At 50.6% G+C, this 22339-nt stretch overlaps 1 protein-coding gene and 1 long non-coding RNA gene across 3 annotated transcripts; both read right to left on the bottom strand.

The window, feature by feature from the left end:
* Nucleotides 1–648: 648 nt before the first annotated feature.
* cmtr1 (cap methyltransferase 1) lies at nt 649–21475 on the bottom strand. 2 transcript variants are annotated; one of them, NM_001130342.1, is given in 24 exon segments: nt 1373–1842; nt 2604–2712; nt 2805–2917; nt 3712–3759; nt 3935–4003; nt 4957–5048; nt 5232–5354; nt 5454–5585; nt 5832–5900; nt 8119–8176; nt 8336–8392; nt 8504–8692; nt 8920–9052; nt 9989–10085; nt 10221–10339; nt 11274–11472; nt 11894–11966; nt 12401–12495; nt 12585–12656; nt 13204–13296; nt 16164–16322; nt 16513–16664; nt 17258–17400; nt 21446–21475. In NM_001130342.1, coding segments are annotated over 12 exon segments (1512 nt in total). In that variant the 5' UTR covers nt 17394–17400; nt 21446–21475; the 3' UTR covers nt 1373–1842; nt 2604–2712; nt 2805–2917; nt 3712–3759; nt 3935–4003; nt 4957–5048; nt 5232–5354; nt 5454–5585; nt 5832–5900; nt 8119–8176; nt 8336–8392; nt 8504–8508.
* LOC116410850 lies at nt 18286–20497 on the bottom strand. The gene is made up of 3 exons (XR_004222688.1): nt 18740–20497; nt 18584–18661; nt 18286–18524 (listed from the first exon to the last, which is right to left on the bottom strand). It is a non-coding gene; the product is annotated as an uncharacterized LOC116410850 (long non-coding RNA).
* Nucleotides 21476–22339: the final 864 nt, after the last annotated feature.

Here is a 22339-nt window from a genome sequence, read left to right as displayed (position 1 = left end):
AGGAGATCTCACCATCAGCATAGGAAGGGGTTTCTTACTGTAAGGGCAGTCAGGTTATGGGATTCCCTACCAAGAGAGGGGGAATGAGTGATACATTGGGGGTGGGGAGGAAAGGGGATCTCACCATCAGCATAGGAAGGGGTTCCTTACTGTTAGGGCAGTCAGGTTATGGGGTTCCCTACCAAGAGAGGGGGAATGAGTGATACATTGGGGGTGGGGAGGAAAGGGGATCTCACCATCAGCATAGGAAGGGGTTCCTTACTGTAAGGGCAGTCAGGTTATGGGGTTCCCTACCAAGAGAGGGGGAATGAGTGATACATTGGGGGTGGGGAGGAAAGGAGATCTCACCATCAGCATAGGAAGGGGTTCCTTACTGTAAGGGCAGTCAGGTTATGGGGTTCCCTACCCAGAGAGGGGGAATGAGTGATACATTGGGGGTGGGGAGGAAAGGGGATCTCACCATCAGCATAGGAAGGGGTTCCTTACTGTAAGGGCAGTCAGGTTATGGGATTCACTACCAAGAGAGGGGGAATGAGTGATTCCTTGGGGGTGGGGAGGAAAGGGGATCTCACCATCAGCATAGGAAGGGGCTCCCTAGAGTAGAGGCAGTCGGGGGGTTCTGGAGGAAGTGGAGCAGAAGACGCAGGGGACACACGGAAATGATATTTATATTTGGGTCTCAGCAGAACAGAACAAAGCTCTAGAGCAGAACACGTAGAAACCAGATTTGCCCCTCGGTGTCTCCCACCACAGTTCATAATCACAATAGAAAAGTCCAAGGACACTGAGGGGGCTCTGGGGGGGGGGGGGGATGACGTGCAAATCTATTGGTGCAAAGGCGGTGGGTGGCACCAAGGACAGTTCTGGCCCAGACTCTGCACAACTTACAGCACTGAGCCGGGACCCACACGGGGCAAATCCAATGAGATCGGGGGGGGGGGGTCAGTTACGCACCAACATAATATTAACCCCAGACCCCCCCCATCGTGGTGATGCATGTCCAGTCTGGCTGATTTATGGCTCCCCAGTACCATGTGACCCACATCCTGCCAATGATTGGGCTCTGGCGCCGCTCCTGAACTTGGTTGGTTTCTTTTCTTTCAATCACAGCAGTCAAAAAAAGCTCCAGCCAATCAGAATAAGGGCTAGTTGGCCAAGTTCAGTTAAAAAAATATACATATTGTTTTCAGCCAATCAGCACCTCAGCCCAAAGCAGGGAGCAGGAACGGGGGAATTAGCAGGTATTCGGGGGGAGAGGCGGGTACCAGTCATGCAGGAATGTCCTGGGTGCTGGGAGCATTAAATGAACCGGGAATTCTGGGAGTTGTAGTCCTTGATAGGAAACGAGGGAGCAAAGGGCATAAAACCAAAGTAGGATTCACTAGCATATAATAATATGCAAAGGCCAGTAATCTGATTGGTTCCAGGGCAGTGCCAATGGGCAGTTCATGTTACTGGAACAGCACCCCAGGCCCCTACAGGGGACGGTGCTGGGGGCCCAAAAGGACTTTAGGAGCAGGTTAGAGCCGGCGCGGGGTCACTGGATCAGCACAGAATGGAGGTAAGTGCCGGGGGCAGGTAAGTCCCAGGGGCAGGTAAGTAACAGGAAGGCAGGAGAACCTCTCACAGTCCAGAACTGACGCTGAGCCTGTCTCTCGGGGCCCCCAGGGGCCCTATTACCTGTCTTCAGTCAGGCCGGAGGGGTAGCACGGATGATGCTCCTGAATGAACTGCAGGACGGTGTCTCGGGAGAGTTTGCCCGAGTCGGGGTCCTGCTTCTGGGACTCGTGGATCTGCACCCCTTCTCCCCACTCCCAGAACAGCCGCTCGTAGTAGCAAACACTGCAAAGGAACGGAAAGTGGGGTGAACCCAAGGGGCAGAAGGGCAACTGGGTGTCATGTTATAAGGGGGGGTTGTAACCAGGTGATTCTGGGTAGCAAACACTGCAAAGGAACAGAAAGTGGGGTGAACCCAAGGGGCAGAAGGGCAACTGGGTGTCATGTTATAAGGGGGGGTTGTAACCAGGTGATTCTGGGTAGCAAACACTGCAAAGGAACAGAAAGTGGGGTGAACCCAAGGGGCAGAAGGGCAACTGGGTGTCATGTTATAAGGGGGGGTTGTAACCAGGTGATTCTGGGTAGCAAACACTGCAAAGGAACGGAAAGTGGGGTAAACCCAAGGGGCAGAAGGGCAACTGGGTGTCATGTTATAAGGGGGGGTTGTAACCAGGTGATTCTGGGTAGCAAACACTGCAAAGGAACGGAAAGTGGGGTGAACCCAAGGGGCAGAAGGGCAACTGGGTGTCATGTTATAAGGGGGGGGTTGTAACCCGGCTGATTCTGGGTAGCAAACACTGCAAAGGAACGGAAAGTGGGGTAAACCCAAGGGGCAGAAGGGCAACTGGGTGTCATATTATATGGGAGGCAGATTAATATTGGGGGGGGAAGGAATTCTGGGAGTTGTAGTTCTACAACATGAAATCAGTAGCACCTTTATAGCAGTTAAGTAACCCCTTCAACTGGAAGCATCTAAACTGTATCTAAGAGTTAAATGTAGTTAAAAGCAGAGAGTAGTCCGACTAACCCAATGAGTTGACACTTACTGAAATGGCGCAATGGACTCCACTGGGACCACAAACTGTGAGGTCTGAGTCTTGGAGTTGTAGAAATATTTGCGTTTCTGCCCTTTGCTGAAGGCCATGGTCCAGGGATCTGCGAGATGATAAATACCGTAAGGTAACAAAGCAGCGCGTATTATAAAGCGCTATGGCAGCTTCCGGCACAGGGAATAAAGCCGCTCTCACCGTTTATAGTTTTGACAATATAGAGGCCACATGGCACGAAGTGACGGTCATCTCTGCCGGTGTAGGAGAGGCGCAGGAACCCCCCGGAGCTCTTAATGTGCTTCATTTCTAACCTGCAGATACAAACACGCGTGTAAGTCGGCCGGCAACTACATACGTGTTCTGGCATTACCCTCGGAACATATTCAAACTGTGACTGGGAAACTGTCGGGTACACGGCTGCATACGTTAGGGGCTGGGTACTTTACCTTGGGTCCCCAGATGCTGGTGGACTACATATCCCAGCATGCTTTCCTTCCTGATTATATGCTACACAATGCTGGGAGTTGTAGTTCATCAACATACGGGTCAGTACTGAATATCTCTGGGGGAAGGGAATATCCCAAAGCAGCAAACAGAGCGGTACAGTGTGCGTTATATGGAGTGTCTCCTTTAAAGGGGTTGTTCGCCTTTGAGGTAACTTTCATTTTCAGTTCCTTCAGGAGTTATTTGGTTGGTAGGGTCCAAGTTTTCTTAGCAACCAGGAGATGGTTTGGACGAGAGACTGTTAAATGAATAGGGGAGGGACTGAATAGAAAAGAAAATGACAAAGTAACGATAACAATAAACCTGGAGCCTCACAGAGCAATAGGGTTTGGCTGCCGGGGTCAGTGACCCCCATTTGAAAGCTGCAAAGAGTTGGAAGAAGATGCCAAATAGTTAAAAAACTATAAAAAAATAAATAATGAAGACCAATTGAAAAGTTGCTTAAAATTGGCCATTCTATAATCTACTAAAAGTGAACCGCCCCTTTAAGTTCTGGACATTTCTTTATGATGCAATTTATTAGGGATAAAGGTGAGACTGAGTGCCGGCGCCTGGGTGTCTCTAGCCGGCAGTCAGCACGGAGTTAAAGAGAGAACCTCACCGTAAAAAGATCTTTTCTATCTCTTCCAGCCGATACACTTCCTTCACCCTGAGAGAAAAAGACTGAGTTAGTGCCACTCTGCCCAGTGGGTAAATGGGAAATTGTGCCGCCCTAGTTCTGCCCCAATGCCCCCTGGGGCTTTGCTCACAGCCTGTACAGGGCAATTCCTGCCAGAAGCTTTAGCACAAGCCGTTTGGGTGGAGCCAACGAAACCGGCACCTACCTGATTGGATTCATGTCGGGCCGACTGGGCTTGGAAACTGCCCGAACGAACTTCTCTGCCATTTGGATTCTAGGGAAGAAAAGCTGAGAATTGTATTGGATTCAAGTCTGTTCCATAGGGGTTTGGTTACTGGTGGGGGTCTCTGTAGCAACGCACCCACAGCCCATTCCCAGGGGATTATGTTGTCAATTCAATTTTTATTTATTTGATCAAGAAGAAAGAGGAAGGGGAATCGGGGACACTAACGTATGGATACAAAGGAAAGGAATTAGGGTAAATAGCACAATAGTCCGGTATTAACGAGATGAGTAATGAACTCAGAGGCAGAGAAAGGAATGAAAACCTGCCTGGGGCGGAGTTACGTTTGGGAAATCAGAAGCCATTTTTGTACAGGGAAGATGGAAGAGTTGGGCGGGCAGAACCCAATGGGACAACGGGCGAAACAAATAGAAAATCCACGGGCGAGGGTTCTGTTACTGATGGAGCTTGTACAGGTTGGACAGATGGAGCTCCCTGAATGTTGGACAGAACAGATGAGATGGGGAAGGGGAGTGGCCTGGGCAAAGGGAGTGGCCATGGGGAAGGGAGTGGCCAGGGAAAAAGAGTGTGCGGGGGGGGAAGGAGTGGTGGCGGTGGGGGGGGCTGGAAGAGAGTGGCGGGGGGAAAAAGAGAGTAACCGGGGGAATGGCTGGGAGAAAGGGAGTGGCTGGAGGAAAGGGAGTGGCCGGGGGGAAAAGGAGTGGCCGGGGGAAAAGGAGTGGCGGGGGGAAAAGGAGTGGCCTCGTTAATGGCTGGGAGAAAGGGAGTGGCCAGGAGAAAGGGTGTGGCCAGAGGAAAGGGAGTGGCCGGGGGGAAAGGGAGTGGCCTGGTAATGGCTGCAACAAAGGGAGTGGCCGGGAGAAAGAGTGTGGCCAGAGGAAAGGGAGTGGCCAGGGGGAAAGGGAGTGGCCAGGAGAAAAAGTGTGGCCAGAGGAAAGGGAGTGGCCGGGGGAAAGGGAGTGGCCGGGGGAAATAAATGTTACCTCTGAGTAAAGTGGTGCGTCCGTACATCAGTCCCATTGAGAAACAGGACGTCGAGTACATGGATAGCACTGATCTTCCTCTGCGCCTTCCCCTGCACACAAACAAACACTGTCAGTCCCATGTTCCCAGACTGGCACCCAGGGCAAACTCTAACGTAAGGGGCATTAATCCCAGGCACTGCCTCTTCTACCCAAGTGACTATTTAGTGCTGGACAGAAAGGCAGTGGTTACGTAGGCGGGCAGACAAACCCCCCCCCAGCCCCTGACCAATCACCTCTCCCTTCAGTTCATTGACAATCTCCACAGAAAGCAGGGTGTCCCGGGGCAGCTCCGTTTTCAAGTCCAGTTTAGTCCATCGGTCGTTGGATCGGCCCCCCCAGGTGTAGATCTGAGAGCGCTGTAACGACAGAGAGACAGACGCCATCAGCGCGGCTACATAACGAGGCAGAAGCTCATTGGTCGGAGGTCTGTTTCAGCCAATAAGGAGAAGTCTCACCCCCATGCCGAGCAGGAACTTGGGCTCGCTCCCGCACACCATACACCGGTAATCAAACACGTGGATCAGCTTCTCCAGGGTCTTGGCAGTCAGAGCCGTCGGCTTGTAACTAAACACGTCAATGTTCTGGCTCTGAAAATGAAGAGAAATGTAAGTTAGCCCCCTGACGTCACCATGGGAGCGAGGGACCCCCAGCCCCAAGAGAGATCGCCCCTTTTGATTGGCTGAGCCACTGACTGACTGCTTAGGTCTGAAGCTGTAAAGCTGCAGGGGTCGGATTCTGCTCCTGACAGCAGTTCTATAGGGGGAAAACCTATAATGCAGCACCGACACTGCTATGGGGGACTCCACTAACTGTGATTGGTGGGTCCCTTGTACCTGAATCAGCTGGAAAAACTTGGTCCTGGGATCAGTGTTAGTTGGTGCCACTCGCGCCTGGTCCGGAATCTGAATGGAGCAAATACCATAGGCAGGGGGTTATTTTTATGTTTAATACAGTGCCAATTCCATGTATAATACCCCAGAACCCACAGCAGGATAAATACAGTGCCAATTCCATGTATAATACCCCAGAACCCACAGCAGGATAAATACAGTGCCAATTCCATGTATAATACCCCAGAACCCACAGCAGGATAATCATACAGTGCCAATTCCATGTATAATACCCCAGAACCCACAGCAGGATAAATACAGTGCCAATTCCATGTATAATACCCCAGAACCCACAGCAGGATAAATACAGTGCCAATTCCATGTATAATACCCCAGAACCCACAGCAGGATAAATACAGTGCCAATTCCATGTATAATACCCCAGAACCCACAGCGGGATAAATACAGTGCCAATTCCATGTATAATACCCCAGAACCCACAGCAGGATAAATACAGTGCCAATTCCATGTATAATACCCCAGAACCCACAGCAGGATAAATACAGTGCCAATTCCATGTATAATACCCCAGAACCCACAGCAGGATAAATACAGTGCCAATTCCATGTATAATACCCCAGAACCACAGCAGGATAAATACAGTGCCAATTCCATGTATAATACCCCAGAACCCACAGCAGGATAAATACAGTGCCAATTCCACAGCAATAAATACAGTGTATAATACCCCAGAACCCACAGCAGGATAAATACAGTTGCCAATTCCATGTATAATACCCCAGAACCCACAGCAGATAAATACAGTGCCAATTCCATGTATAATACCCCAGAACCCACAGCAGGATAAATACAGTGCCCAATTCCATGTATAATACCCCAGAACCCACAAGCAGATAAATACAGTGCCAATTCCATGTATAATACCCCAAACCCACAGCAGGATAAATACAGTGCCAATTCCATGTATAATACCCCAGAACCCACAGCAGGATAAATACAGTGCCAATTCCATGTATAATACCCCAGAACCCACAGCAGGATAAATTACAGTGCCAATTCCATGATATAATACCCAGAACCCACAGCAGGATAAAATACCAGTGCCAATTCCATGTATAATACCCAGAAACCCACAGCGGGATAATACAGTGCCAATTCCATGTATAATACCCCAGAACCCACAGCAGGATAAATACAGGGCCAATCCATGTATATACCCCAGAACCCACAGGTAATACAGTGCCAATTCCATGTATAATACCCCAGAACCCACAGCAGATAAATACAGTGCCAATTCCATGTATAATACCCCAGAACCCACAGCAGATAAATACAGTGCCAATTCCATGTATATAATACCCCAGAACCCACAGCAGATAAATACAGTGCCCAATTCCATGTATAATACCCCAGAACCCACAGCGGGATAAATACAGTGCCAATTCCATGTATAATACCCCAGAACCCACAGCAGATAAATACAGTGCCAATTCCATGTATAATACCCCAGAACCCACAGCGGATAAATACAGTGCCAATTCCATGTATAATACCCCAGAACCCACAGCAGATAAATACAGTGCCAATTCCATGTATAATACCCCAGAACCCACAGCAGATAAATACAGTGCCAATTCCATGTATAATACCCCAGAACCCACAGCGGGATAAATACAGTGCCAATTCCATGTATAATACCCCAGAACCCACAGCAGATAAATACAGTGCCAATTCCATGTATAATACCCCAAAACCCACAGCAGGATAAATACAGTGCCAATTCCATGTATAATACCCCAGAACCCACAGCGGGATAAATACAGTGCCAATTCCATGTATAATACCCCAGAACCCACAGCGGGATTAAATACAGTTGCCAATTCCATGTATAATACCCCAGAACCCACAGCAGATAAATACAGTGCCAATTCCATGTATAATACCCCAGAACCCACAGCAGGATAAATACAGTGCCAATTCCATGTATAATACCCCAAAACCCACAGCAGGATAAATACAGTGCCAATTCCATGTATAATACCCCAGAACCCACAGCAGGATAAATACAGTGCCAATTCCATGTATAATACCCCAGAACCCACAGCGAGATAAATACAGTGCCAATTCCATGTATAATACCCCAGAACCCACAGCGGGATAAATACAGTGCCAATTCCATGTATAATACCCCAGAACCCACAGCAGGATAAATACAGTGCCAATTCAATGTATAATACCCCAGAACAAACAGCCAGATACCCAGACTTACCCCCCACAGCTTCAGGCACTCCTTCCGTATATCCGCCTGGCGCGGCTCACTCAGAGTCCTAAAGAGAAAGACAAACCCTTGTTATTGGGGTGCACATAACAACCATTAACACTATGAACTCTTGCACTGAGGGATGGATAAACAGTCACACAATGAAGGGCTCATATTTAGGGGCCCCCTACAGTACAAAGCAGGGTATGAAAGACCCAGTACTTACGAATCTTGAACAAAAGCGTGAATTTTCGCCAGGGCCTTGATCTGCACTTCACAGTGGCTGGGGGGAGACAGAGAATAATTCCTCAGTGGGGCGGTGGACTGACAGACACCCCCCCGATGTTAGAGCTGTAGCAGAACCAAATCCCCCCACAGCAAGCACCTTTCTTACCTCTCTTACCTCTCATTAGAACGGACCATGTAGTCATAGAACTGCCTGTCCCCCCTCAGCACCTCCATCGGAACCACCAAACTGACATCCTGGTCCGAGTCGCGCAGGTGATTGAGTCGGCGATTTACAGTGAACAGGTAATTGCGCACGTCATCAATGCCCTCTTTCAGCCCCCGGCAAACCACGTATCTAACCGGGGCAAAGACACCTTAAATACCAATACAGAGTTGGCACGCACTATAGAGTACAGTCCCCGGGGTAAAGGTAATGGGGGGCCCAGAGCGTTGGGCATGTCCCGAACGTCTGATTGGAGAATACACTGCGACTAGATGATTAGATTAAGATTATTGGCTTATTGAGAATGGAAATATGCCACGTATTCCCCCTGGCACCAAAGGACAGGAAAATAAAATCACCTCTCGGAGTTGGCCGGCCGGCTGGTCAGGGGCTTGAATAGGCAAATTCGTTCGAAGCAGCAATACAGCAAGTAAATGAGGCCCACGCTGAACGGAGTGAATAGGTCGAAGGTCTTGCAGATGAAATGTCCCCCTGCAGAAGGCACAAGGACTATGGTGAGCCTGGCATACCGACAGCACTGCCAATCTGTGGTGCCCACGCCGGGATACAGAGGACCTGCCCCAGATGTGGCAGCAACAGTACAAAGGGTGGAAATGAAATGCAACAAATGCAGGGCTGAAGGGGAGGAGCAGCGAGGGGCAATTAGAAATAAACGGCCAATAAGCAGCCAATAGACTAGCTATATAGGTGTGAGAGTTACTATGTGACTTATATTATACACATAAAATGCCTGTGAGGCTGCCGCTGCCCTTCTCTTCTGTTTCTTGCAGATCCAGCAATCAGCCTGATGCACCTCTGTTACAGGGGCAGTAACTTTGGGCAACTTCTATAGTGAGCACTGACCTGGCCACCGGCTATTAGCTACACAAATATGGGGGTGCACGATCATATAGAATTGTCCTATATCCCACTGCATATTGCAAGTCAGATTTATGGGGAGTGGTGGGCAGACCTGACTATTTACCTAAAGGCGGCTATATCTGCCTGTGTATGGGAACCCTTGATGGGCCTGCCAGGGGCGTATTTATAATAAGGCACCCTGTGTCTTGGTCAGCGCATTTTGGGGGGCAGCCCTCAAGTGCCTGTATTTTTTTTTAATGAAAAATAGAAAAAAAATGCCCCAGCCTCTGGTGCAGATTTCCATAGGAAACCTAGCAACAGAGTGGTTACGGGCCGCAACGCCTAGGGCACAACCACACCTAAATACACCCCTGGGGCCTACCCAACCCCTATATCTGGCCTCAAGTTGTCAAGATCTCAATTGGGCAGGTTTGATTTTCCCGTTGGATCGTGGACTGCATTGGCCCTCAGGCCAACGGCCCAAATACCCGCCGTTTTAATTCGACCTATTGAATTAGCCCAAAATCATCCATTGTGGGGTGGGGGTGGGAGTTACAATACAGTCACCTGTCCGGACGACAGAGAGTCCCACCAGGAACTGGCACAGAAGGAGCTGCTTGCTGAGAATCTCCTGAATGTTCTCCTGCCCTTCCACAGAGAAGCCCTGCGGGGAAGCAAGAGTCCGGCTTACACCCTTTCCTATCCATCTCTGAGCTAAATAAGATCCCCAAACCCAACTGTTACAGAAACGCGCAGAAGCGGTTCTGATCCCACTGAAACAGGGCATCAGGGAACTTACACCATCCGCCATCATAAAGTGGACCCCCTTGTGCTCTGTGTTGTCGAGGATGAAGTTTCGGAAGGCTGTGATGTTCTCAGGGCGGGTAACATCTCCGTCACCATCCACTCCCCCTTCCCCTGGAAGAAGACAACAAGGATAGAGAAATGTGACAGACTAGCCAATCACCTCTCACTGCCCTGGTTAGCAACCCCAGGAAGTGTCAGTGTAGGCAGCGGTGGCACACAGGAAACAGGATGCACCTGGAGCAAAAATAATAGGACCTGCCTAAAATAACTGTATTTGTTCCCTTAGGCTTAAGGCATTGTGGCATTTTATTGCCAATAGATTAGCCACAACAGTACAAGCTAGAACCCTATATTTATTCTGCAGAACCTGTACCTGCCTGAGTAACAGCCCTAGAAGCTCCCCCTGTTTGTTTAAGATAGCAGCTGCCATTTTAGCTCAGTCTGACTTCACTTCCCTGCCTGCACCCTGCTCCTGGATCAGCTCTAGGCTCAGATTGCACAGCAGAAAGGGGAGGGGGAGAGAGATGAGAGGAAGAGGAGAAGGGAGGGGGAGAGATGAGCAAACTGAGACTAACGCTGTGCCCTGATGGAGTTTTCTGAGAGCAGAAGTCAGACACAGAAGATCATGTGTACAGAATAAAATGAAAGAAATGAGGTGTTTCTTTTCACTGAGGACTCTAAGTATTTATGGCTTTATTTACATAGACCTTTCTGATAAAGCTTACTGAGTTTGTACCTTTCCTTCTTCTTTAAATGCAATAGATGTGCAGACACCCTGGAGCTCATTTATAAACACTGGGTAAATTTGCATCTGGGCAGTAACCAATAGCAATCAGATATAGCCAGCTGCGCCAATCATCTGGTTGCCATAAATGACCCCCACTATCGGGCATGCACAGCATTACTGAAGCATCTGGGGACACCTTAACAAATCCCAATACAGGCAGGGGTAGGAGTCTGCTCCCTTACCCGGCTACTTGGCTCTATTAGAACATAGGAAAGAGCCCAGGAGCAGAAATAAGGAATAAAATGATTTTTTTCTCACCATAATAAGGCTCAAAGAGCTCACTAGGAGCAGCGTAAAAATCCTCCAGCTTGAAGTCATTGGGTCCCTTTAGGGTCATGCCGAAGCCCTTAGTGTGCCACTTCTTCCTCCATAGCACGTACTCCGAGAAGCCCCCGGGGCCGGCGCAGACGTCAGCAAAATACAGCAGCTCCGACTCCTTATCCTTCAGCTTCGGCCTCTGAAACACACAGCCAGTGGCATTGGGGTACAAACTCCCATTAAATACACACGTGACCCTCAGCCCAGCATCCAATTGGTTCCTCCAACTTCTCCTTTATCACTAGGTAGGCTAAGGAACGCACCTCAATAGGTATATAACTAGTACATCAGGGCTGTACTAATCACATAACTAGTACATCAGGGCTGCACCAATCACATAACTAGTACATCAGGGCTGCACCAATCACATAACTAGTACATCAGGGCTATTTTGTTTATGTGTAGCTGCTCTGCACCATTATGAGAGAAAGAAGGAGGCGGCTTCTGGGTAAATGCACTAATTACCATGATTGCTGGCTTCTGATTGGCCTACAGAAAGCTCAAGGAGACCCCCAACTAGCACAGAATTGGGCCCTTTAGAGAGGCAAACATTATCTCACCCCATGAGAGTCTTTAGGGTTGGTAAACATGTAGTCAAACACATGGTCGACGTTGGCCATTTTCATCGCTGCTCTGTAGGGAGAGAAGAGGTGTCAGTGAAGGCAGCACACTAGATACATTTAATATAAAGTCAATTCCCCAACAGAGAGACATTGTACCAAACAATGTAAAATCCCTAAGCTCCACCCCGTTTTCTTGTGAATTCTCCCACAGTTCCCTGCACATGTTATGTCAATAAAGGGAACATCACAGTGCAATGCATTGTGGGTTATGCAGTTCCTGCAGGCTGTCTGTAAGCGGTGGAGAAGTTGTTACAATCTGTAACATCAATGTTTTAGACCCTCCTCCCCTGCCAGGGATTTCAAATGAGGCAGAAAGAGAGGAACTGTTTTGCAGTTGGATTTCAGCCTATAAAATGCTATTTATTTCTACTCTTTGAAGGAACATATAACATTACTAGGGGTTTCAGTGTTGTGTGGGACTCTTTAGCAAATTTTCAGACCCACCGATTAAGGAAAAAGGCTCCTCGGATCATCTCGTACGGGTTGGACCGGGTCCTGGCACGTCTCATCTCCTCCCCTTCCAGCTCATCGAAGGCACTCTGCGAGCACAGGAGAAGCCTGATCTTACCCAGAGTGAAACCCCACAACAAGCAACCGACGGTATTGCGGTCTCTCGGGACGCTCTTACCTTGCACTCAAGCAGGTTGGTCAGGAGACTGTCCCGGCAGAACTCAGTCTCGTCGTCTATGATCAGCTTTCGCTACAGCACAATAAGGGGAGGAGTCGGCTATTACTAACGGGGGCGCACTCATTATAATAAAGAAACACTCCTATTCTAATGCAATTTCAAGGGAAACTATACCCTCAGAATGAAAATCTCACCAAACTGGAATATATATAACAGGAAGTAGTGTGGGAGCAAAAGGCAGAACTCTGCCCATTCATTGGCTGATGGGGCCTAGCATGTATGTGTGCCTTGGCTTGTTTTCTATTTAGGATTACCCAATGGCACATACTACTAAGTATATTTATATGAAAATCGTTTATTTAGATGAAACAGGGTTTTATATAGGAGCTGTTTATGCAATATATTTTTATAGAGACCTACACTGTTTGGGGGTATAGTTTTCCTTTGATGACAGACACCAGTAAGGATACAGTTAGATACAGTTGCAGTGATGCAGATACAGGCAGACACAGACATACAGAGAGGAGTGCTAGGCAGGACCCCATGTACCAAAGCAATTCTGTAACCTACAGAGCTGTATCACACTGCCCCCTGGTGTCCTAAACATGCCCTGCAGTACCTTCTCCACGGTCATCCAATCGGACAACTCGTCAGCATCTGGGATCTCAGTGGTGCATTCTGGGAACCAGTCCACTTCTTCATAAGCGGTAGCCTGAAACACAGAGAGAGCTCTAAATATTCGGAGAGGATTTTTTTAATGTGAAAGCAGTGAGATTGTGGGATCCCCCCTGAATCAGTGGTACTGGCTGATATATTAGATAGGTACAAGAAGGGGTTAGAAAGTGAGGGAATACAGGGTTATGGGGGACAGCTCTCAGTACTAGTAAGGGAATACCGGGGTATAGGAGATAGGTCTCAGTACAAGTGAGGGAATACAGGGGTAGGGGGGATAGCTCTCAGTACAAGTGAGGGAATACAGGGGTATGGGAGATAGCTCTCAGTACAAGTGAGGGAATACAGGGGTAGGGGAGATAGCTACCAGTACAAGTGAGGGAATACAGGGGTAGGGGGTAGAGCTGGGCGGTATGACCAAAAATTTATATCACGGTATTTTTCAAAATTATATCGGTATCACGGTATTTGACGGTATATAAATAAAAAATAAATAATAAATATTGGTGGCCCCCCCCCCCCCCCCAACCCAGCATTAGTAGGGGGGATAGCTCTCAGTACAAGTGAGGGAATACAGGGGTATGGGAGATAGCTCTCAGTACAAGTGAGGGAATACAGGGTTATGGGAGATAGCTCTCAGTACAAGTGAGGAATACAGGGGTAGGGGAGATAGCTCTCAGTACAAGTGAGGGAATACAGGGGTATGGGAGATAGCTCTCAGTACAAGTGAGGGAATACAGGGGTAGGGGGATAGCTCTCAGTACAAGTGAGGGAATACAGGGGTATGGGGATAGCTCTCAGTACAAGTGAGGGAATACAGGGGTAGGGGATAGCTCTCAGTACAAGTGAGGGAATACAGGGGTAGGGGGGATAGCTCTCAGTACAAGTGAGGGAATACAGGGGTATGGGATAGCTCTCAGTACAAGTGAGGGAATACAGGGGTAGGGGGATAGCTCTCAGTACAAGTGAGGGAATACAGGGGTAGGGGGGATAGCCTCTCAGTAACAAGTGAGGGAATACAGGGATATGGAGATAGCTCTCAGTACAAGTGAGGGAATACAGGGGTAGGGGGGATAGCTCTCAGTACAAGTGAGGGAATACAGGGGTATGGGGGATAGCTCTCAGTACAAGTGAGGGAATACAGGGTAGGGGGATAGCTCTCAGTACAAGTGAGGAATACAGGGTAGGGGGGATAGCTCTCAGTACAAGTGAGGGAATACAGGGGTATGGGAGATAGCTCTCAGTACAAGTGAGGGAATACAGGGGTAGGGGGGATAGCTCTCAGTACAAGTGAGGGAATACAGGGGTATGGGGGATAGCTCTCAGTACAAGTGAGGGAATACAGGGGTATGGGGATAGCTCTCAGTACAAGTGAGGGAATACAGGGGTAGGGGGGATAGCTCTCAGTACAAGGGAAACAGGTTGGGAGATACCCAGTACAAGGGGTAATACGGGAGGGATAGCTCTCAGTACAAGTGAGGAATACAGGGGTATGGGAGAAGCTCTCAGTACAAGTGAGGGAATACAGGGGTAGGGGGGATAGCTTCTCAGTACAAGTGAGGGAATACAGGTGTAGGGGGATAGCTCTCAGTACAAGTGAGGGAATACAGGGGTAGGGGGGATAGCTCTCAGTACAAGTGAGGGAATACAGGGGTATGGGGGATAGCTCTCAGTACAAGTGAGGGAATACAGGGGTAGGGGGATAGCTCTCAGTACAAGTGAGGGAATACAGGGGTAGGGGGGATAGCTCTCAGTACAAGTGAGGGAATACAGGGGTAGGGGAGATAGCTCTCAGTACAAGTGAGGGAATACAGGGGTAGGGGAGATAGCTCTCAGTACAAGTGAGGGAATACAGGGGTAGGGGGATAGCTCTCAGTACAAGTGAGGGAATACAGGGGTAGCTCTCAGTACAAGTGAGGGAATACAGGGGTAGGGGATAGCTCTCAGTACAAGTGAGGGAATACAGGGGTAGGGGGATAGCTCTCAGTACAAGTGAGGGAATACAGGGGTAGGGGGATAGCTCTCAGTACAAGTGAGGGATATAGGGGTAGGGGATAGCTCTCAGTACAAGTGAGGGAATACAGGGGTAGGGGAGATAGCTCTCAGTATAAGTGAGGGAATACAGGGGTAGGGGGGATAGCTCTCAGTACAAGTGAGGGGAATATAGGGGTAGGGGGGATAGCTCTCAGTACAGTGAGGGAATACAGGGGTAGGGGGGATAGCTCTCAGTACAAGTGAGGGAATACAGGGGTAGGGGGGATAGCTCTCAGTACAAGTGAGGGAATACAGGGGTAGGGGAGATAGCTCTCAGTACAAGTGAGGGAATACAGGGGTAGGGGGGATAGCTCTCAGTACAAGTGAGGGAATACAGGGGTAGGGGAGATAGCTCTCAGTACAAGTGAGGGAATACAGGGGTAGGGGGGATAGCTCTCAGTACAAGTGAGGGAATACAGGGGTAGGGGAGATAGCTCTCAGTACAAGTGAGGGAATACAGGGGTAGGGGGATAGCTCTCAGTACAAGTGAGGGAATACAGGGGTAGGGGGGATAGCTCTCAGTACAAGTGAGGGAATACAGGGGTAGGGGAGATAGCTCTCAGTACAAGTGAGGGAATACAGGGGTAGGGGGGATAGCTCTCAGTACAAGTGAGGGAATACAGGGGTAGGGGGGATAGCTCTCAGTACAAGTGAGGGAATACAGGGGTAGGGGGGATAGCTCTCAGTACAAGTGAGGGAATACAGGGTTATGGGAGATAGCTCTCAGTACAAGTAAGGGAATACAGGGGTAGGGGAGATAGCTCTCAGTACAAGTGAGGGAATACAGTGTGTCATTTTTCAACCTAACTTACTATGTTACTTTGTAATAACCTGACTCCATGTAGTGTTTGCTGCACTCACAGTGCCACTCACCTCTGGTTCCGTCCGCCAGTTTATATTCAGCTCTTTCTCGAACCCTTTCAGGACCATACCCAGACCCCTTCGGCCTTTCTGCTTGGAAGTTTCAACAATTTCTTTTCTGCCTTGGCCGAATTTCCCCAGCCCTTCGCCCTCGCGGAAGCCCATCTTGGCCTGAGAGAGAGAAACAAGGCAATGGTCACATTAGTCACAATGCAAAGCAACATTACAACATGCTCAACTGTATCTCACAGCAGTGGGAGCACAGACTATTTTCTAACCCACAAGCCCCCCCAACCTAATCAGAGACTCTGGGGCACTCAGCCCCCCGAAGCCTTGGTGAGAGTTGCCTGGAAGGGGTTACCATGAGTTTCTGGGAGACGCTGTTGTACATGGAGTAACGGGAGGAAGTGCCTTCAGCGAGAGGATCAGACATGGCGTCAATACTGGCAGAGCCAAACACAGGCCTCTTCTCTTCACTGTCACTGTCAGAGCTTGTGCTGCTCGTGGAAGACTCTGAAACAACAGGAATATTCTGATATAAACGTAACCAGTTACACAATCTAATCCCCCTGCTCCTACCCAATATTGCCCAGGAACGGCTCCTTGGGGGGGGGGGGGGGGGGGATATCACCCCAACTTGCAGTAAAGTGTGCCTGAGTCTGAGCTTTCAGCCAGTGCTACACATTAGAACTGCTTTCACCTAACCTATTGTTTCTCCTACTCCCATGTAACTGGAGGAGTCCCAAGCCGGACTTGGATTTCTTACTATTGAGTGCTATTCTGATACCTACTGGGAGCTGCTATCTTGCTCCCTTCCCATTGTTCTGCTGATCGGCTGCTGGGGGTGAGGGGGGGGGGATATTACTCCAACTTGCAGCGCAGCAGTAAAGTGTGCCTGAGTCTGAGCTTTCAGCCAGCGCTACACATTAGAACTGCTTTCAGCTAACCTATTGTTTCTCCTACTCCCATGTAACTGGAGGAGTCCCAAGCCGGACTTGGATTTCTTACTATTGAGTGCTATTCTGATACCTACTGGGAGTCGTGACAGTGTGTGCGCCATAATGAGTGATCCCCACAGTGAATGAGTAAGGAGATGCTCCACTCACCCTGAGTCCCATGGTTGCTGTACTGTGTATCATCATCAGAGGTGGAGCTCAGGTTGAGCCCTAACTCTTCAATTCGCTTCTTCTTGCGGCTCTGGACGCTGCTGGGCTGCTGCTCGGGGTCAGATCTCCTCTTCATTTTCCTGCTGAGTAAAATGGCAAACAGATGTGGCTGAAGTTCAATCAGATCATGAGCAACACAGGACACAATATGTAGGGGGTCCCCAGGGCGTCAATGTGGGGGGCGGAGCTTGCAGGATTCTGAGGAGCTTCATTGTAAAGGGGACGTTAAGCTTAATAATAAATTACAAATGTTGCACTTTATTCTGGGCTTTTGTACCAGCCCCCCAGCAGGGAAAATCTGTGCCCTTGCAGATGCCCCCAGTAGCCCCCCATCTTCTATTCTGCTGTCAGTCACATTACATGACAGCATATAAATCAGTACAGTCTGCATCAGAATTGATGCATATTCAGCCCTGTAGCATCAGATTCTATGAAAGATGTGACCTCACTTCCTGCTTGATTTGCCACGCCCCCTAAGCTTAGCTCCCCCCAGCAGCAGCCCAGAGCCCACTGAGAACGTGCAGTGCCACTGACACACAAAAGATGACCTAACAAGACCCAAGATGGGGGGCTGCTGGGGGCAACATTAAAGGGCTGGATCATCAAGATTAGTAAACAAAAATACAGCATTTCGCATATTCTTTCTCTCATATTGATTCGCGTGTAATTGGGACGGTTATGCGGTTGGTCTGTAACAGAACGGCAGAAAGAGAAGATGCAGAGCGGAGGGTGTATGATATAAACAAACAGGGTGCCATGGGCAGAGTCAGGAGCACCAATCGTAGAACAGTCACTTACACAGCACATGGGCTGCAAAAGCCCAAAGGAACCAACACACACCCAGGCAGGGAGGGCACAAGCGGATCCCTCGGGGCATCAGCGGGATGTTACTGGGCAGGAAGTAGGGGCCCCTCAGGCCTCACACACCTGTACAGAGAGGGACAGGGTCAGATTCACTGCTACCCCCCCCCCCCCCCCCCCCCGGGCTCAGTTCCCCTGTCAGTCACTCAAACCATCCTGGGACTTGTTAGTACATTAATCACTTGCCTATATCACTACTGCCCAGCCTACCTACCCCTTCCCCAGCCTACCTACCCCTTTCCCAGCCTACCTACTGCATCCCAGCCTACCTACCCTTCCCCAGCCTACCTACTGCAGCCCAGCCTACCTACCCCTTCCCCAGCCTACATACTGCAGCCCAGCCTACCTACCCCTTTCCCAGCCTACCTACTGCAGCCCAGCCAACCTACCCCTTCCCCAGCCTACCTACCCCTTCCCCAGCCTACATACTGCAGCCCAGCCTACCTACCCCTTCCCCAGCCTACATACTGCAGCCCAGCCTACCTACCCCTTTCCCAGCCTACCTACTGCAGCCCCGCCTACCTACTGCAGCCCAGCCTACCTACCCCTTCCCCAGCCTACATACTGGTGCCCAGCCTACATACTGGTGCCCAGCCTACATACTGGTGCCCAGCCTACATACTGGTGCCCAGGCTACATACTGGTGCCCAGCCTACATACTGGTGCCCAGCCTACATACTGGTGCCCAGCCTACATACTGGTGCCCAGCCTACATACTGGTGCCCAGCCTACATACTGCAGCCCAGCCTACATACTGCAGCCCAGCCTACATACTGCAGCCCAGCCTACATACTGCAGCCCAGCCTACATACTGCAGCCCAGCCTACATACTGGTGCCCAGCCTACATACTGGTGCCCAGCCTACATACTGGTGCCCAGCCTACATACTGCAGCCCAGCCTACATACTGCAGCCCAGCCTACATACTGGTGCCCAGCCTACATACTGGTGCCCAGCCTACATACTGGTGCCCAGCCTACATACTGGTGCCCAGCCTACATACTGGTGCCCAGCCTACATACTGGTGCCCAGCCTACATACTGGTGCCCAGCCTACATACTGGTGCCCAGCCTACATACTGCAGCCCAGCCTACATACTGCAGCCCAGCCTACATACTGCAGCCCAGCCTACATACTGGTGCCCAGCCTACATACTGCAGCCCAGCCTACATACTGCAGCCCAGCCTACATACTGCAGCCCAGCCTACATACTGCAGCCCAGCCTACATACTGCAGCCCAGCCTACATACTGCAGCCCAGCCTACATACTGCAGCCCAGCCTACCTACCGCTGCCCAGCCTACCTACCGCTGCCCAGCCTACCTACCCCTTCCCAACCTACCTACCCTTTCCCAGGCTACATACTGGTGCCCAGCCTTCCTACCCTTTCCCAGCCTACCTACCCCTTTCCAAGCCTACCTACCCCTTCCCAGGCTACATACTGGTGCCCAGCCTACCTACCCCTTTCCCAGCCTACCTACCCCTTCCCAGGCTACATACTGGTGCCCAGCCTACCTACCCCTTTCCCAGCCTACATACTGCAGCCCAGCCTACCTACCCCTTCCCAACCTACCTACCCTTTCCTAGGCTACATACTGGTGCCCAGCCTACCTACCCTTTCCCAGGCTACATACTGGTGCCCAGCCTACCTACCCCTTTCCCAGCCTACATACTGCAGCCCAGCCTACCTACCCCTTTCCAGCCTACCTACCCCTTTCCAACCTACCTACCCTTTCCCAGGCTACATACTGGTGCCCAGCCTACCTACCCTTTCCCAGGCTACATACTGGTGCCCAGCCTAACTACCATTTGCCAGGGCTCCTACCGCTGCCCAGCCTACCTACCATTTGCCAGGGCTCTTACCGCTGCCCAGCCTACCTACCCTTTCCCAACCTACATACTGCTGCCCAGCCTACCTACCCTTTCCCAGCTAACCTACCGTTGCCTACCCTTTCCCAGCCTACCTACCCATTCCCAATTTACATACTGCTGCCCAGCCTACCTACCGCTGCCAACCCTTTCCCAGTCCTCCTACTTCTGCTCAGCCTACCTACCCCTTTCCAACCTACATACTGCTGCCATTCACTGAGAAAATCCCCTTAAACCCTTTCCTATATCACTACTGCCCGGACTACCTACCACTAGGGTTGCCACCTACCCAGCATTTTACCAGCCTAGACACTAAGAGTGGTGCTTAATGCCAATATTCTTAACAGGGCAAAAACCATAAACCTATAGAAAGGCCGGTATTTATTTCTAAAAAAGATGGCAACCAACCCCTTCCCAGCCTACCTACTCCTTCCCAGCCTACCTACCCCTTCCCAGCCTACCTACCCCTTCCCAGCCTACCTACCCCTTCCCAGCCTACCTACCCCTCCCCAGCCTACCTAACCCTCCCCAGCCTACCTAACCCTCCCCAGCCTACCAACCCCTCCCCACCATACCTACCACTGGCCAGCCTGCCTACCTACTCCTTCCCAGCCTACCTACCCCAGGCCAGCCTACCTACCTACCTACCCCTTCCCAGCCTACCTACCCCTTCCCAGCCTACCTACCCCTGCCCACCATACCTACCCCTGCCCACCATACCTACCCCTGCCCACCATACCTACCCCTGCCCACCATACCTACCCCTGCCCACCATACCTACCCCTGCCCACCATACCTAACTACCCCTTCCCAGCCTACCTACTCCTTCCCAGCCTACCTACCCCTCCCCAGCCTACCCCTCCCCAGCCTACCAACCCCTGCCAAACCTTACCTACTCCTGCCCACCATACCTACCACTGGCCAGTCTGCCTACCTACTCCTCCCCAGCCTACCTACCCCAGGCCAGCCTACCTACCTACCCATTCCCAGCCTACCTACCCCAGGCCAGCCTTACCTACCTACCCCTTCCCAGCCTACCTACCCCGCCGAGCAGGCTCACTTACAGTTACACATGGGCAATGAGTGGATCCCAGGCAGGGAGCTATAGGGGAGGGGGCGTTCCCAGATGATTCCCTCCCGCAGAGCCGCATGGGGATTGGACAGGCGGGGGGAGCGCTCACACTGGGCCCAGCAGCCCAGCCAATCCCCCTTCAGCTCTACCAGAAGCAAAACCCTAGTGAGATAAGGATCAGAGCTGCAAGGTGCGCAGGGGACAGGGACCCGCAGGCTCCATAGCACTGCCCTGCCTTCCCCACACAGCGGGGGCCGGCTAACCCCAGTAAGCGCAGCCCGACACTCCCGCTTTCCCTCACGCTGCCCGGATCGCTATTTACATCTACCGAAAGCTGTTACTGCGCCTCCTGTTCTACAGCAAATCCCGCCGCCCCATCTCGCGAGAGTTTGGCGTCACGACTACACGTAAAGCGCAATGACGCAATCACGTAGCCGCCTTGTGGGAGTGACGCATAGAAAGGGGCGGGACTCGTCGTCCTTTTGTTCGCTCCTCCCACCTGCCTATTCTGTCAGCTTCCAATATTTCCTCAGAAGTGGTTTCTATGCGCTGCTCAGAGTTGGGCATTTTCCTCTAGTTTGGCTAAAAAGAGACGAGTTTTGAACAGAATAGGGAGAAATTATACAATCTTCTTACATTTTCTTTTACCTTGAGGGTCCGGGTGTTTGTTATAAACAACTGCAGGTTGAATTCAGGGACATAACAGGAGCTAATGTATTAGAAGATAATGAGTGACACTGACCTGCCCAATAGGCCTTTAGTGTGGTGCTTGAATTGGGTTCCACAGCCATGTGACCTGTGCTCTGATAAACTTCAGTCTCACTTTACTGCTGCGCTGCAAGTTGGAGTGATATCCCCCCCCTCACCCCCAGCAGCCAATCAGCAGAACAATGAAAAGGGAGCAAGATAGCAGCTCCCAGTAGGTATCAGAATAGCACTCAATAGTAAGAAATCCAAGTCCGGCTTGGGACTCCTCCAGTTACATGGGAGTAGGAGAAACAATAGGTTAGCTGAAAGCAGTTCTAATGTGTAGCGCTGGCTGAAAGCTCAGACTCAGGCACACTTTACTGCTGCGCTGCAAGTTGGAGTAATATCCCCTCCCCTCACCCCCAGCAGCCGATCAGCAGAACAATGGGAAGGGAGCAAGATAGCAGCTCCCAGTAGGTATCAGAATAGCACTCAATAGTAAGAAATCCAAGTCCGGCTTGGGACTGCTCCAGTT

Source organism: Xenopus tropicalis, chromosome 5 (genome assembly GCF_000004195.4).
Source record: "Xenopus tropicalis strain Nigerian chromosome 5, UCB_Xtro_10.0, whole genome shotgun sequence".
NCBI classification, from domain to species: domain Eukaryota; kingdom Metazoa; phylum Chordata; class Amphibia; order Anura; family Pipidae; genus Xenopus; species Xenopus tropicalis.
This window is presented reverse-complemented; position numbering and strand designations above follow the sequence as displayed.

Coding starts and splice junctions, on each gene's coding strand:
- cmtr1 (XM_031901553.1), bottom strand. CDS start 17,393: ATGAAGAGGAGATCTGACCCCGAGCAGCAGCCCAGCAGCGTCCAGAGC. Junction 11,967..12,400: donor GGAGCCTTTTTCCTTAATCG/GTGGGTCTGAAA, acceptor CTCTCCCTACAG/AGCAGCGATGAAAATGGCCA. Junction 5,355..5,453: donor AGTTCCTGCTCGGCATGGGG/GTGAGACTTCTC, acceptor CTGTCGTTACAG/CGCTCTCAGATCTACACCTG.